This window comes from Serinus canaria, chromosome Z (genome assembly GCF_022539315.1).
Source record: "Serinus canaria isolate serCan28SL12 chromosome Z, serCan2020, whole genome shotgun sequence".
NCBI classification, from domain to species: domain Eukaryota; kingdom Metazoa; phylum Chordata; class Aves; order Passeriformes; family Fringillidae; genus Serinus; species Serinus canaria.
This window is the reverse complement of record NC_066343.1, coordinates 65,683,291-65,699,538: the sequence shown is the minus strand read 5'-3', so window position 1 is coordinate 65,699,538 and position 16,248 is coordinate 65,683,291. Positions and strand designations below refer to the sequence as shown.

At 39.7% G+C, this 16,248-nt stretch overlaps 1 protein-coding gene across 1 annotated transcript in view; it reads right to left on the bottom strand.

Moving 5' to 3' along the window:
• The window catches only part of GOLPH3 (golgi phosphoprotein 3), a 31,692-nt gene extending 19,127 nt beyond the window's left edge, over positions 1-12,565 (bottom strand). The window contains exon 1 of the mRNA XM_030237184.2: positions 12,184-12,565. Coding sequence (XP_030093044.1) covers positions 12,184-12,399 — 216 coding nt within the window. The 5' untranslated portion in view covers positions 12,400-12,565. The remainder of the gene's footprint in view (positions 1-12,183) is intronic.
• Positions 12,566-16,248: the final 3,683 nt, after the last annotated feature.

Here is a 16,248-nt window from a genome sequence, read left to right as displayed (position 1 = left end):
ACCCATTTGAAACCTACTGCAAAAGACCAGCAGAGACAATTTATCTTGAAATAGATAAAGCTGTGGCAAATTGTATTTCATAATGGACTTAATCATAATTGTGACAGAATTCTCACTTTTTTAGTCAACAAGTTCCTCCCTGAAGTAGTAGTTTTGTGATGACAGAGACAGCTGGGGAGAACAGAAGGGAAAGGATTAACAGCACACACTCTCCAGGTGCTCTGCAGCAGGTGAAGAGTTATTAGGAACTTTTGTCTGCAACAGTTTTCATGTCAGAGATGTCTGCTTCCTTCCCCCTACATCCTATCTCCAATGTAAGAATTGGCCACAAGCAACTTTACAACTTTAATCTGCTTCACAGCTATGATTGCTTTTGAAACAAACACTGCCTAAAAGTATTTTGATTTTTAATGAAGAATATGAGTGGAGTGAAAGGCATTGGGCTATCATATTCTCAAAAAAGACAACTATCATCTTAATACACCGTTGCCCTTATGTAGTGTCTCAACAACTACTAACATTACTTTGAATTTTCAAAAGCACTTATATCTCCTGAAGAACTTCCACAACACATCTCCTTAGAGATGCTCCCAAATCCAAATAGGCAAAGTACAAAATATTAGCAGAACATACAGAGAAATGATAACAACAGTACTTGGTTTATTATAAATAAAATTTTAGCATAGAATTTCAATTCATTCTGGTGACCCAAAAGCCTAATTTTATGCATTCCAAATGCATCTATCACCAGCACTCCTCTATAACAGAAACACTATGTCCTCCTGGATTAAATGGAGATACCAGCTGACAGCACTAGGAGAGGACAAAGAACAGTATGGAGCATTGTCTTCTAACACCTGCACCTGATTCTGTTCCTATCCTTTCTAGCTGAAGGTGAAACTGCTGACTGGAACTGCTGATTGCAGAAAGATAAATGGTCTGACACTGTTGCAGGTAAGCAAACCTCTACTTTGCGATAACACAAATGCAAGCAGAAATCTCATGCAAATCAAAGTCAGGAGCTGAGTTACTGAGCAATAAAACAGCAATAAGTTTATGGATTCTTTAGATATGAAAAGCTGTTAAAAGTTAGTTATTTATTTAGGAACGTCATTGTTCTATAAGGAACTAGTACAGTTTTGCATTTCTTGAATGGGGTCAGAGTCAGCAAGACTGATGCTATAGATGCTTAACTTAATACCAAGCGTGTTATATAAAGTATTTGTCCAACAAATCTGACACCTGACTTTTTCAGTCAAAAACTTCAACTACATAAATTTTAGATTATCCCTTAGAAATTAGGAACCCTCTTTAAAAAGCAAAGAAAAAAAAAAGAAGTCTTTCCTTCCAGCATACTGTTACAACAAGCTTCACAGCATAACAGCAGGCAAACTGGTCTTGTAATTCAAGAACACAAAATTCAAAAAAGTCCACAAACTTTTCCAAGTTTTCAATGACAAACAGAAATGCTGGTCAACACTAGAACTTCTCTCCTGCAGCCAGCCACCATTTGTTCCACTTCAGCTGGGTCCTTATACAGACCTCTGTGAACCTCTGACTTTGCTTCAGGGGCCTTAGATGGAATAAACATATAAAGCACCTCGAAGTCCAGCAAGAAACAATGAAGAGTCTTTCTGCCAGCCTAACTAAACATATTTAAGGGAATGTGGGGAAAATGCAAATAACAGAAAACAATTACAGAAGATGAGGAAAAGGAAAAACTATTGCAACATTCATTGAACACAGGCTGGAATGTCCAAAATTACTTGAATTCTCAAGGTAAAGAAAGACTGTTCTCATCATAGGTATCTTATATGAACTGATCCATTTTCATCTTCAGGGAACCAAAAAGATCTTTTCTTTCCAATGCAGGTTACTGTAATTTATATCAACCTGAATGTAATCACAGCACAGAAGCTCCAGCAGGCAGTAAGTCTCAAACAATACAAGCTGACACAGTCAAATTATGCATATGCTTTAATGACCCAGCTATTCTTACTTTCTAATATACATTCAACATACATATTTCTGTTTATTAGCTCTTAATAGCTATCAACTTGTTACCTCTAAGAAAATCTCATACTCCACGATACTACAATGCTGCACAATGGCAGACATATTTAAACTGAAAACCAAGTCCAGCTTCTCTGGCAGCATTCTTTGGCAAGTCCCAGATTAACTTTTTTTGGCAAGGAACTGTGTGGCCTTAGCCGAAAATAAAATAAAATGTCAGGTCTAGGGTGTCTTGCTTGAACAACTCTTCAATAACAGTTTCAATCTTCTCCCCATCAATGGACTTATCAAACAAGACAGACAAAAAACATCCTGCACAAAAAAAATCTGGAATACAAGAATGATAGTTAAGTTGAAAATACATTCATTTTTTTCTCCATGCCTAGATTCCAAGACACTAAGCAATCCTGAAACACAAAACTGAATTTTGGTTCAGACAACATATTTCAATAAAATTCTTAATTATTACCAAATTCTAAAGGACTAACTCTCCATTTTCCTTACTAAATGGTTTTCACACTACTGTCTGTCATATATTGATTTTCACTGCTTCTACAGACCAACCTATTTTAAAACATTTGGTTAAATACATGACCCAGCTTCACTTGACATGGGAGCATTCAGTGAAGGCTATTTTCTATGTATTATATAGACAAATAATAGATTTAATTACCAAAAGTGGGAGTTTCATTTTTCAGATATCTTTAAAATGGGTAACGAAGGGATTTCAGATACAGTAAAAGAAATAGCTGGAAAAAACATTTTGATGACATTCTGAAAACAAAATAATTTTAGGAGACATTGGTCTCTTTTGCCAGTCATCCCTCAGAAATCACAGCATCATAACCTATCATATCCTGTATCCATAACCTTAGGTGGAAGGGAATCACAAAGATCACCAAGCCCAACTCCTGGCCCCGCACAGGACACCCCAAACAATCCTGCCATGCGCCTGAGGCATCTCCAGAATCTCACTCCTCCCCACATCCAGGGTTGACCCATCCCAGCTGCAGAATCTGGCACTTGCCCTTGTTAAACTTCACACAGCTGGTGGTATCAAACTCTCTGATTTGTCAAGGTCTCTCTGCTGGGTCTCTATGACTTTCAGGGGTCAACAGCTACTCTCAAGTTAGTGCCATCAGGAAACAGAGTAATAATAATAAAAAGATAAAAACAAGATGCCCAAAATGTGTAAATACTAAAAAAATATTCAAGTAAGACACTGCTATAGGAATACTCTGGATTTTCTCAAGTCAAAGGAAAAATATTCAAACTTCAATCATGTGCAATTTAAATAAAATGGATTCATCTTCACATTACATTAGGTCTTTTTCAACCTATACTAGATAGTTCTTTCCTGCAAATCTGACCTTTCAAGTAAGCCACCACCTTCTCAACCCAGAAACTTGCAGGAACACCTAATGGTACATCCTAACCTACGAAACTTTTGAAAATTAAGAAGAAAAAGTCAAGCCAGAGTGCAGAAGTGTTTATTACTGGAATACTACAAGGCAAGGATTTTGATGTTTTACTCCAGTCCCTCTTGATTTCCTCTTTTAATGCAAATGAAATCATTAGCCATTTACTGGAACATAAATTGTATTCCAGTTATAAATAGAAGATAAGTTAGTGGGGGAAATCTCTGAAATGTTCTGACAGTCAAACATGGAAATACTTTAGGAAAGCATGCTTACATATTCTACAAAGCACAGTACTCTTGACAAGGAACTTGTCAGGTATTTGATTAACCTGCCACTGCATTTAGGAATAAGTAACACACAGCAGCAGCTGTCAGGCACTGCAGCACTGAAGCAAGATGTTACTGCCCATGTTTTCAAGCACGTACACACAGATGTTACACAGGCACATCTCTCATTAAAATGGAGATAATAAAAAACCATAAATTTTCTAAAGAAGAGGCAACTAGCATACACACACTGCTGAACCCTTATGAGACCTCTGATTAAATCAACATTTAAGAGTCTGACTGCTCATTTAAAAATGATAAGACAAACTTAGAAGCCTAACTTTCTTCATGATTAACTGTATACACAAGCAGATAATGACTTCAAATATTTGCATGACTCTTGCAAAGCCACCTTCCTTCAGTGTCCAATCTCTATTACCTTCATATTGGTGCAAAATTAAGACATAATTAGTTTGTTCAATAACCTTTGATTTCAACAAACTGATTTCTACTCTACCTTCTATTGTTACTGAACATAAAATCTAACATTTATATGAAAGAACTGTTTAAGTAGAATTTAGTGTCCCCTAGTGCTGGGCTAAACCTTGGTGGCAGCTAAGTCCCATAAAACTGTTCCCTCAGTCACTTTGGCATGGGGGGAGAGAAAAGGAAGGCCTTAAGTGAAAAAACAAAAGTAAGTGATATCAAATGCTTACCAACTACCACAAGCAGACTGATGCCCAGGTGGTCCCTTGGCTATGACCACCCACCCTGCTCTCTCCACTCTCTTTTTATTGCTGACCATGGCACCACTTAGCCTAAGGTACCCCTCTGGTCAGCTGGGGTCTGCTGTCCTGGCTGTGCCCCCTCCCAGCCTCTTCCACTCCCCACTGAAGAGGTGGGCAGAGTGAGAAACAGAGGAGGCCTTGATGCTGTGCAAACACTGCTCAGCAACAGAAAGCACAGGGTGTGTGTTATCACCACTGTTTTGTGTTATCAGCATTGTTTTGGTCAAAAATAAAAAACATGGCACCTTATTGGCTGCTCTGACAAAAATTAACTCTACAGCAGACAGGTCCAGTACACTTCTCTTAAAAACAAAAGGAAAAACCTGAATCTAGTATGTCTTTCTGATACAGACAAACCAGGCTCCTTATAGGCTGACTAAATAAGAGGTGGAGATTTCACTAATTTTGACTAAGCAGGCCACATTTATTAAAATTATAATTCTGTCCTCCAGGTTTATATATAGAGGGTATCTGCACCCACATAAAACATCTACAACTTCCCTCTCTTCTACCTTTTCTTTTACAGCAGCCACAATTAAAAACACTGTATAAAACACTGTATTATTTCAAAGTGGGGAGGTGCACAATGCTTAATTTTGTTTAATATGCATTAATGTGGATAGAATTCTAGAGTTGTGGTTTGGGTCTTTGTACATAATGGAGAGAGATTCCTCTATTCTTAGTCTAAATATCGTCCATCTTCCTTTCAGTTCTTTTCAGAACAAACTTCTAGTTCCTCACTTCTTTCACTTGTCCAGGTGCAAGCAATCTTCAAGAAACAGAGTAACTCATAATAATGCCATGTCAACATCATTGTTATGGGGTTAAATAAAAAGTCCACCCACTGCACTGTTCTCACATCGAAAGGAACAAATTCCTCCTTTTTAGTATTTAACACATACTAATTGTAAACTGAGAGTCTCAGACATAGTTTGCAGAAGCTGCTAAAGCAGGAGTTCCATTTAAAAATCCAGCTCAAGCAGTGTAGCTGCAGTTAGCCCTCCCTGAGTGATCAGTACAGACAGAATATACACCTGACATTTACTTCAAGCTACACAATGAGCATCATATACTTGCCTGGTCACTGTGCACTGCAGAAGACAGAATACTGAAATTACAACATAATACATACAGAATGCTTCTCTCATGGTAGAGACTGCTGTGGAAGTGCCACAGTAAAATCAAGTGTCTATTGAAACAAAAAAACATGGACGTGCAATGTGCTGTGCTGTACAAGAATGACAAGCTAAAAACAAACATCCTAGTATAAACCATGTACAAAAGACAGTCTGGCAGCTAAGGACTCTAAATAACACAACTCCATCATGCTATTTGGTAAGACCATAAAGGCAGATGACTAGAAAGTATATAGCAAAAAGCAGCTTACAAGTGCTTAAAAGAGTATCAGCAACAGAAAGATATGTAAAAAGCCTGACAACTAATTTCCCAGTGTGATGAACAAATCCGGTAACATCCACAAATAAAAACAGAGCTTTGAAAATAGCACCTATATAAAGACCTCGCTTGTAGGGTTTATTATCTCAACAGACCACCACAAACATGGCAAGAAAAAGGAAAAAAAAAGGTGAAATGTGGTAGTTTAGTATAGGTTTTACCGGGGGAGTGGGAAAGACTTGGCACGCACAATGCTGGTTCACACTCAGGCCAATGCACAATGATTTTGTGCTGCTACTCACATGTGCTTCTACTCATCCAGGCTTACGCACAGTGTACTTGGAGGAAGAGAGCAGCTGAGAACTATTTTATGCGCAATCTCATAATTCTTATGTCTGAAAAGTGCATGTGAAATCATTCTGCAGTAACATTTTATCAATACTTCTGAGAGAAAGCAAGTTACTGAAATTTATCTAAGACCTGTTTGCAAGCCAGAAAAAACCCCAAACAGTTAAAAGTTGCACATGGCTAGTTAACTAATTATTTTCTTCTTTTATTAAAACTTATAAAAATGGACTGAAAATGTTGTTCAGAGGAAACCAAGCACATTTACTCCAGACTAGCATCCCCTCTTCCCAGTAATGAAACAGAGAGATGAGTATGTGCTGTAGTAATTATTTGATCTGCAAGAAAGTAATTCTTGAATATACTATCTGCAATACTTAGTCTGGTCAATTTACCCTTGCAAAGAAGTCCACTACATGGACTTCTAATGGAATGGAAATGCTATTAATATAGCATTTATATGTTAGTTAATGTTGATAACTAAATGTTATCTACATCAGGATTAAAGACTACCTGAAAAAAAAACATGACTTCTTTAATATAAAACATTATTTTCAGTTTAATGATTATTTATCTTCTAGCAGTAAAGAGCAAAACTTTCCTATATATACACTTTACATTAAAAATGTTCAATAAAAGCAGCTTGCTAAAGGGAGAGGAAGAATAGTTATGGGATGTTTTTAAGAGCTCTTAAGTTAAAGCTCGGTTTGAGAGCACTTAAAAAACTGGAAAGCACTACTAAAAATGCTCTTTGGTTTTTGGTTTTTGTCTTTGCCCTACACCAGGCAGCTTGACATAAAAAAGGAACTTTCCACACTCCAAGTTATCCATAGAAAAATAATATCACTTACAGATTAACCATGCTATGAAAACAGGGATAACCACACCAACTGCATGCAAATGATTCAAAATCAGCATATCCTCAAAAGAGCCCAAAAGCAGGATTTATTCAGTAGTATGGTAAAGAGGCACTTTACTCATCTTGTAGCAAAGAGAATTGGGGTACTCCCCCCACACCTCCTATCTTCTCCTAGTCTGTCATTTATCTATAGACATGAAATACAAAAATAAAAAAGACCAAAAAGGTAGGCAACTATGAAAGAAAGAATTTTTCACCACAGACATTACACACATTGTTGTTATTAGGCCCTGGACATTTGAGAAAAAGCATGCCTTTGTCCAGGTTTCAACACATTCATACATCACTCTTCAACTGCAATGTGAATGAATTCCCAGGGGATGCCTCTTCAAGTTACACTTGTTTGTCTCAGAAATTTTCCAGCAAAACTTGGGCGCTTCTAAGTTGACATTCAACCTCTTGCTGAAACTGTTTTCATGAGACAAAAAAAAGACTAAAAGGATACAAAGAAGACTTTTCAAAACCTGTTAATTTCTTACAAAGGCAAATCCTCTCAAGGCTTCTACATCACAGTATCCATTTCACTGAGTCAAACCTTAAGAGCAGGAAAAACACCACCCACATTTTGAATGTTTTCAAAATTTCTATGCCACCCTTCACGCAAGTATCTTTAGGATTAAAATATAAAATTCAGAAACCAATTGAGACACTCACATTTGTAATGCATAATAAGGAAACTACATTTTCATACTAATCTGGTCGATACAAAAATCTGAAGCAGGCAGATTACTTCCCCAAAAGCTTATTTCAATACAATGAAAAATATCATAAGCTGGAGACCTTCATGTGACCTATCTGGACACAAAGCTGTGCTGCAAAACCAAATTTTCAGCAATAAATGAAATTTTTGAAGGCCAAACATAAGCAACAAAGATCCAAGATAATTTCTATACCTAATGAAGTGATTTGACATTATTTCACTCCCACAAATGACATTTTAGTCTTCAGCTAAGAAAGGGTAAAAAAATCTAAGAAATATTTAATCTTGCAGTAGACTGCAGTACCCACATATTTTTCAGCATACTTTACATGAGTATTTTTTCAACAAGTCAGGAATTAGTTACAGATCAAATAAATATTTTATCTTGGTAGGTGCTAGGTCTCCCTAGCTGCTTCAATTTGTTTAGTTGTGGCAATTGTATAGAAGATAAAAGCAGATGAGTGCACTACTATATTTGAATAGATTCCAAACAACTATCAAAAGAAAATATCAAAAAGGACGAAAAAATAAAAAACAGCCCAAACCCACAACCAGAAGAAACCCTACAAGGATGAAATCCAGTGGAGCAAGTTACATAGCAGGACCACCTCACAACCTCTCCACTTTTATGGGACTGAATTACAAGATGTGGGAGGACCTGTAATGAAACAGCTACCCTGTACTCATCTCTTAGCTATAATTTTTAAATAAGTTAGAATATGACTTCCAATATTAATCACTCACTTCTTTTGCTTCAGTAGTTCCACACTGTAACTCCCTTTTGCTGTGGCTTTGACCCATCCTATCACAATACTGGTTTTTTACCTAATACAGCACTGGTTTATTTCAGTGCATGCTTTTCATTCCTATAGCAACTGGCTATTGCTCTGCTTGAAATGGATGAACTTGTCTTTTCCAGACATGTTTCTGAAGGATTTCCAAATACATGCAGGTATTTTGATGGCTCCCTGAAAAATTTTAGTAATGTATTTTCTTCCAGTTTATTACCTGCTCCTCCAAGGACACCGCATCTGTCATGTTATGCAAGCATGCACGTATTTCAGCTCATATCCCTTATAACCTATCTTAACTTTGGAATACAAAAATAGTTATGTGTACACAGAAAATATAGACCGAAAAAGAACTGTTGGTGGAAAAGAGCAATCAGAACACATATATTACATACAACCTAATTAGGCCAAACTGGTGGGGAACACAACATTAAAAACAAAAAGGCCATGTCCAAGAATAATGTACAAATACAGGTAATTGTGTTCAGATGTCAGGAATAGGACTGAGGGGTGGTGTGCTTGTTTTACAGCTGCCAGAAATTCCCATCACTGAATTCATACTGCAGCAGCAACCAGACAACAACTCAAAAGTCTTGCTGTGGTTGTTTACAACCACCACACCACCCTGGAAACAAGATTCACATGAGTATCTAATAATCTCCTGGAAACACCAAACTCATCAATGCATCACTAAGTATCTTCCTGTCACTAAAAACTGTCTCCTAGTAGCAAAGACCCTTCCATGTAGACTTAGAAATTATAAAGGTAGCTCCGTATGTGTGAGCTATTTTGTATGCAATTATCTAACAATCTCCTGGAAACACTGAACTCATCAATGCATCATTAAATATCTTCCTGAAAAACTGTCTCCTAGTAGCAAAGACTCTTCCACATATACTTAGAAATTATACAGGTAGCTCCCTACATGTGAGCTGCTTTGTATACAAATAATATGAAGTTAAACCATATGCACTAGTGTTTAAAATTACCTAAAAATCTGAAAGCTATGTTATCAATGCATGTCTCAGTGAGTGTTCTGAGAAAGCATTTATTTATAGGGAAATATGTTCTTTGGCCAAAACAGAGTTCTTGTTTTTATATTTTTTTATTTATATGTTCTTGTATTTTTTTTATTTTAAAGTAAACATTAAATTGTTTTCGCCTATTGGAATAAACAGGAAGGATATTCTCAGCTTTAAATTTACAAACTTCCAATCAAGCTTGTATCTCATAAACTTGCCTTTGCCTGTCCCTTAGACTTCATATAGTTTCACAATTACACTTTACAGACTCTATATTGCTCTGCTTTGCTTGCTCTCTTGAGAAAGTCTCACTCAAATGCTACAGTAAATCAGTTCTACTGGAAGTAAAGACTTTGAAAAAAAACATTTCCAGATGTGTAAAGTAAGCTGGTTCTGCTTACTTATCATTAGAACAAGAGAGAACAAAAAATATTCATATTGGAAAAATGAGCCTGCAGTTTTATTTCCAGTTTTGGAAGGAAAACACATGACAAATGGTTTAAATTGTGTGCCCTGTACACAGGGGCACAAGCAGACCCAAACCCAAGGTCTAAATCCCAATGCTTCATGTCTAACAAAGCTCACAAAGAGGGTATGCTACAGCTCCTGCATTTAAGCCCCCTGCCCTAGAGCTGAAATTACAATTCTTTGTGTCTGATGTCTCCACTGCAAAATCTCAAGGGACTTAAGAGATATCCACGCCACTGTAACCATTCAGTTCCTTTTTCTCTACAAAGGAATAACAGATCATCTTCAACATATGTCACTGCTGTGCTTAGCAAAGTCAGATAATTTATAACTTTGATGCATACCATTGCAAAGGTAGACTTTTAGACCCAATGTTAACTTTGATACACCACAAAGAACTGTGCCACATATTTGTCCTGGCAGACACAACGCTCCCTACCTTGAGATCTTTACAGCATAATGCCCACCAATTCAGCAGATTTAGCACATAATCCCAGCCAAAAAACAGGCTGAAAGATCACCCAGTTTATACCACCTTCCTCAAGGTAATGTATCCTCAACCAATTCTGCCAGCAACCGCTCCTGCCACTCCTAACATACTTTCCCCCAACTATTCAGGCATGTAGAAGGAAAAATGCTGATATGCATTCAATTCAACAAGCCTTCAATTTCACACATAGAAGCAGAGATCACTATCTGCTTAGGTTATCAGGACTCCATGGCAAGGTCCACCTGAAATGATGGGGCTACAAGAATATGCTCTGAAACACACAGTCTGAGAAAAACAACGCTACTGTAGCAGGTACATAAACAGATCATAGAGTTACAGAATAAACTGGGTTGGCAGGGACCCACAAGGATCACTGAGTCCAGCTCCTGCACAGCATCATCCCCAAGGGTCACACCATGTGCCCAAGAGTACTGTCCAAACGCTGCTTGAACTCAGACAGGCTTGGTGCTGAGATATGTGCTAAAAAAGCAAACATTAATCACGAAAACCACTCTTCATTCACTATCAACCAGTAAATTTATTGCAGATGCAACGCCCTGTCAAAGAACATATAACTTACCAGCTTCTCTCCCACAGTATCTTGACCTTCTGAACAGGCAGGGTTTCAAGAGACTTCCATTCAAATCAATGAACTGGATTAAATTATTTACTTGTCACACAAATTAAAAAACAAAAGCTGGTCACTCAATCAAATCCATACTGTATCTCATATCTAAAATAAGGGTGTATCACCCTTTAATCATACACCTCATCAAATTAAACTGCTTCCCTGATAGAACTCTCATTCCACAGTGTGACTTTCTACATTGACTGCCTTTTCAAACAAAAAAAAAAAATCCAACACAGTGGTGGAAGTACACCTTCCTCAATGACTTACTCACAGTACCATGGCAAACTCTTAAGTAATGAAATCAGTAAAAATACAAAGTTATATAATAATGCCATTTCTTAATTTTGACACGCTTCTCATTACTTATGGCCCATTTCTGTCATATAGCCCTCCCCCCAATTTTATATTTTTCACATGCATTACTCTGCGAAATCTTAGCAGAAAAGGACTGCTCAGCATCCTAGAGCACTTGAGGACCTCCTAAGTACCAGAGTTCTGACAAAACCCCCGCGAGTAGAGGGATCTCCTACATTAGAGGCACGGATAAATTGAAGAAGGATAAATGTGCCAGGTTCACCCAGGCCCTCAAGTCCAACGCTGGCCTGAAGCCCTGGTCCCCATACCCAGCACCTCCCGGGTCCTCTATATTCCCTTCCATGTGTATTCATATGTCAGCCCCTCTGGGAACCCCGCAACCAAACTGCAGCGCCACAAACTCTGCCAGGTTCCCCCTCCCCAAAATCCGTGCACCTTTTCCCCATCTCCTCCAAAATACCAAAGCTGTTCCAGGCACATCACGTCCCCCAACCCCTCTGACCTAATCCACAGCCACACTCATTCTGCAGCGCCCTTGACCCCATCCCACCACAAGGCTCCTCTTCCCCAAGAGCCGCTCTGCCCTCGGGCACCCCCTGCCCAGCGCCCCGGGCCGCACCTCACGGTCCTTGAGGCCCAGCAGCAGCACCTCCTCCATGAGGGTGAGCCGCGTTTCCTTGGAATCTCCCTTCTCGTCGTCGCCGGACTCGTCCCGGCGCCCTTCATCCTCGGGGCCGCCGCCGGCGCCCCGCTCCTTATCGGCGGCGGCGGCGCTGCGGGAGGCCTCGGTCCGGCGCTGCACCAGCCCGGAGCTGCGCTGGGTCAGGGAAGTCATGGTGTCGGGGAGAGAGCGGAGCTCGGCGGCGGCTCGGGGAGGGGACGGGCCGGGCTGGAGCCGCTCCGCCCTACGCGGCCCGGCCGGGGGCAGTCATGGGGAGCGGGCCGGTCCCGGGGCGGCCGCGCTGGCGGCGGCGGCGGCTCAATATGGCGGCGCGGGCTGATGTCAGCGGAGGATGTGGCAGCGCCGGGCGGGGCGGCGCCGGAAAGGGACCCGCGGCTGAAGGAGCACGGCCGTGACCCGGGGCGGGCACTGCGCTGCCTTTGGGATCGGGGTGCGCTTCCACGAGTGCCTCGTTTGCACAGCCGCAAGTCCGCTTGGTTTCATTCAATCATTAAAGTTAGAAGAGACCTTCGAGACAATCCAGTACAACCGTCCTCCCAGAACTGCCCCTGTAACCCCTAAACCACATCACCCGCGCCGGATCCAGACGGCTCTTGACTTCCAGGGATGGTGACCCCCCCACGCCCCTGGGCAGTCTGTTCCAGTGACTGACCATTCGAGTTCAGCCGGAAAACGGTGTCCGACTGCTGGGGTGGATGTGGCAGCGAGCAGCCTGGGCTGGTGGAGGTGTGTGGGCCCAGGAGCGGGGCAGTGACCATACCCTTGGGTGCGGCACTGGTGGGGCCACACTGGGACTGTGCAGTGAGCGCTCCTGGGCCCCTCACAAGACACTGAGTAGTTTAGAGAAGGGCAGTGGAGCTGGGGAAGGGTCTGGAGCACAAGGCTGATGAGGAGAAGCTGAGGGAGCTGGGGGTGTTTGGAGAAAAGGAGGCTCAAGGGGAGCCTTATCACTCTTTCCAAACTCCTTGATAGGAGGGTGTAGCCCGGTGGCGTTTGGCCTCTTGTCTTGGCAGGACAAGAGCATACAGCCTCGAGCTGTGCCAGAGAAGGTTCAGGCTGAACATTAGGAAGCATTTCTTCACAGAAAGGGTGATTAGACATTGGACTGGACTGCCCAGAGAGGTGGTGGAGTCACCATCCCTGGAGGTGTCTAAGGAAAGCCTGGATGTGGCACTCGGTGCCGAGGTCTGGTTGACACGATGGTGTTCTGTCACAGGCTGGACTCACAGATCTCAGAGGTCTTTTCCAGCCTGTGGCTGATTCTGTGATTCTGTATCCCTGTCCATGGCAGAGATTGTAACAAGATGATCTTTTCCAGCCCAAATGCCATGATTCCATGAATATATACATGTACCTGTGAGGTGAACTCAGGTGAGCTCTCAACAGTTTTCACTTCAGATTTTGGAGATGGAGTCCCTCAGTTCTGTTGATGGGCACCTTTTCAAACCTTGAGCCCTTTTGTATGTGGCACACCAAAAACTCAAAAAAATTCCTATCAAGAATAAGTCCCATGTAAGTTTTCAGGCACTGTAATTTATTGCAAAATAAAGGTGTTCATGCTGTAGGCAAGGATGGCTTACACTTTTTAGTTCACAGTTAGAATATTGCATTTAACCAATATTGTATTTATGAGATTTATAAATACAAAGATATGTAAAATAGGTATTTAATATATAAATAAAATATGTCAATAAATAGATGGTTGGTTTTAATGAGTTGTTTGTTTGGTGTTTTAATTTGTTGGTTTTGTTTTGATTTTTTTTTTTCCTAACTGGACCCTGTTTGCCAAGCGCTCTGAGTCACTCTGGAAGTGACTTTAGCTTTCATTATTTTCCACATGCCCAGTTCTTGCATCCCTTCCTATTGTGACTCAGTGACAATTTGGTGCAGCATAAGAAAGAATAGCAGATGGACAGTCCTGATCCCCAGAGGATCTGGGTCGCTCACGCAAGTGTTTGCTGATTGTTCCTCTTCTGGTTTTTGAGGCCTGCTGATTATTCACAGTCCACTTACTGTGCAACATTCTGAATTTTTTTTTCTTTCTGGGTTTTTTGTTAATTAAAATGTCCTTCTGTACCAGCTCAAATGCCAAACCAAAGCTGAAGGTTATACCATCACGGTTATTTTTATCAAATTATCGTTTGCTCAAAGAAGAGATGTAACAATAGCACTACAAGATGCGTTTCCTGGGAATGTCATTTTTGAGTTATAATTAAACTCAAACATTTATTCATTTAGTCCTCTCTGAGCAACTTGGATATTTTCCTGAGGATTACAGTCCAGATGACAGGCATGTAATTAACCCAGGTCATTCCCTTTGCCTTCTTTTAACATAGTCACTGTATTAGCTTTTTTCCTGTTCTTTGGAGCTCACAAGGTTTATTGAGAGCCATATTTAGAGATCAAAAAGAGGTTCCAAAAAGATATTTCAAAAACCAGTATGCAAGCTATCCTGGCTTACTGATACAAACTACTTAGCTGTAGTGCTGCTGTTAATATTTTTTTTTTTTTTTTTTTTACATACTGTTACTGGAAAGAATTTAATCTTTGTCAAGCCTGATAATATTTACCTATTCTTCCAGAATGTAAAGCTATCTGTTAAACATTTTCTGACAGAAATGTTAACAATTCTTACATTTCAGTTTAGTAATATCATGTAAAATTTGCCTTGTGCCTACATTCAATTCGCATTCAAGCATGACTTACATTTTCTCTAATTCCTATCTTAAAGCAATTTTATCATCTCCATTTTATCAACAGAATGCACTGTTTGGGCTGTCACACTTATTTTCACTTTCTCACTAGATTACTGCGAAATTTAAGTACATGTTCATTTTGTCCTGATTGCATTTTAAAGGTTAACTAATGGAATGTCCATTATCAGCTCATAATTTTTTTCTTTTGTGGTTTTTTGTCTTTTTTTATCCTTTCCTGATGGCCCTCAAAGGACTCATCATTCCTTCAGTTTTGTAAAAATCAGTCTTTTAAAATAGTTGCTTTAATAGTCTTTTAAAAGTTGCTAATTATATTATTGATTTGCCCTCTTTTCTGTATTTTGTTACAAAAGTGAACAAATTAGGATCACTAAGGGGTAAATAATTTTTTGTTGTTCAATTTAGTTTTTATTATGATAAGGTGTCCAGTGAAGTTCCCTATACTTAACAGTCAATTTTTTGACTTAGAAACTCAGGTGTTTGTAGAAATTGAATGATGTAATTTCAAACAAATGTATTTCTTTATTAATTTCAGTTCTGACTCATTATCTGATGAACACAAACTAAGTTCAGCATGAATCACATCAAGAACACAAATACTTGAATGTCGAGCCAATTATTTTAATTTTTTTTTACACCACTGCAAAGTTGATATACAAAACCAAAATCTGAATGAAAAGGATAGCAAACACGACATGTTTCAGCACATGATTTTGTTGTTGTTGGTCCTTTCTACACAGCAGAAAGCTGGTGTGCCAGAGAGGAGCACTCTAGATACTCACCTAGGAGACCCTTTGTTACGACCTTCATAACTCCGATTTATTTTACAGTGTCAAGCAGTGTTTGAAAAATATTTCTGAGACCTGCATGGCTTTATCAGGAGTTCAGAAGGCTGTAGCCCCCAACACTATGGTTGACTGCTGATTGTTTGGGTTGCCACTGGGCACCTTGTTGGCTACAAACTCCCATTCCTCCCCCATCTCAATGCCAGTTTTATCCAGAGAGCTGAGGCCCAAAATCTTCAAAACACTCTGTTAAGAAGTAATAATACAAAAGCATAGGCTGTGGTCTATAAATAGTTTAGTTAATCTTGCAGTAAATTGACCTTGTAATGTATCCTAGTTTATCGTTAAGCCTATCTCTGGCAAAATGCAGTGGTCTTCTGAAATAGCTAGGATATTTTTAATTGCTGCTAGACACCTGGGAGGTTGAAATAAAAGAGGAAAGAGCAAAGGCATGAATCTGAGAGTCTTACTTTCTGCTGTGCTAGTTGCAGTTGCCATGATTT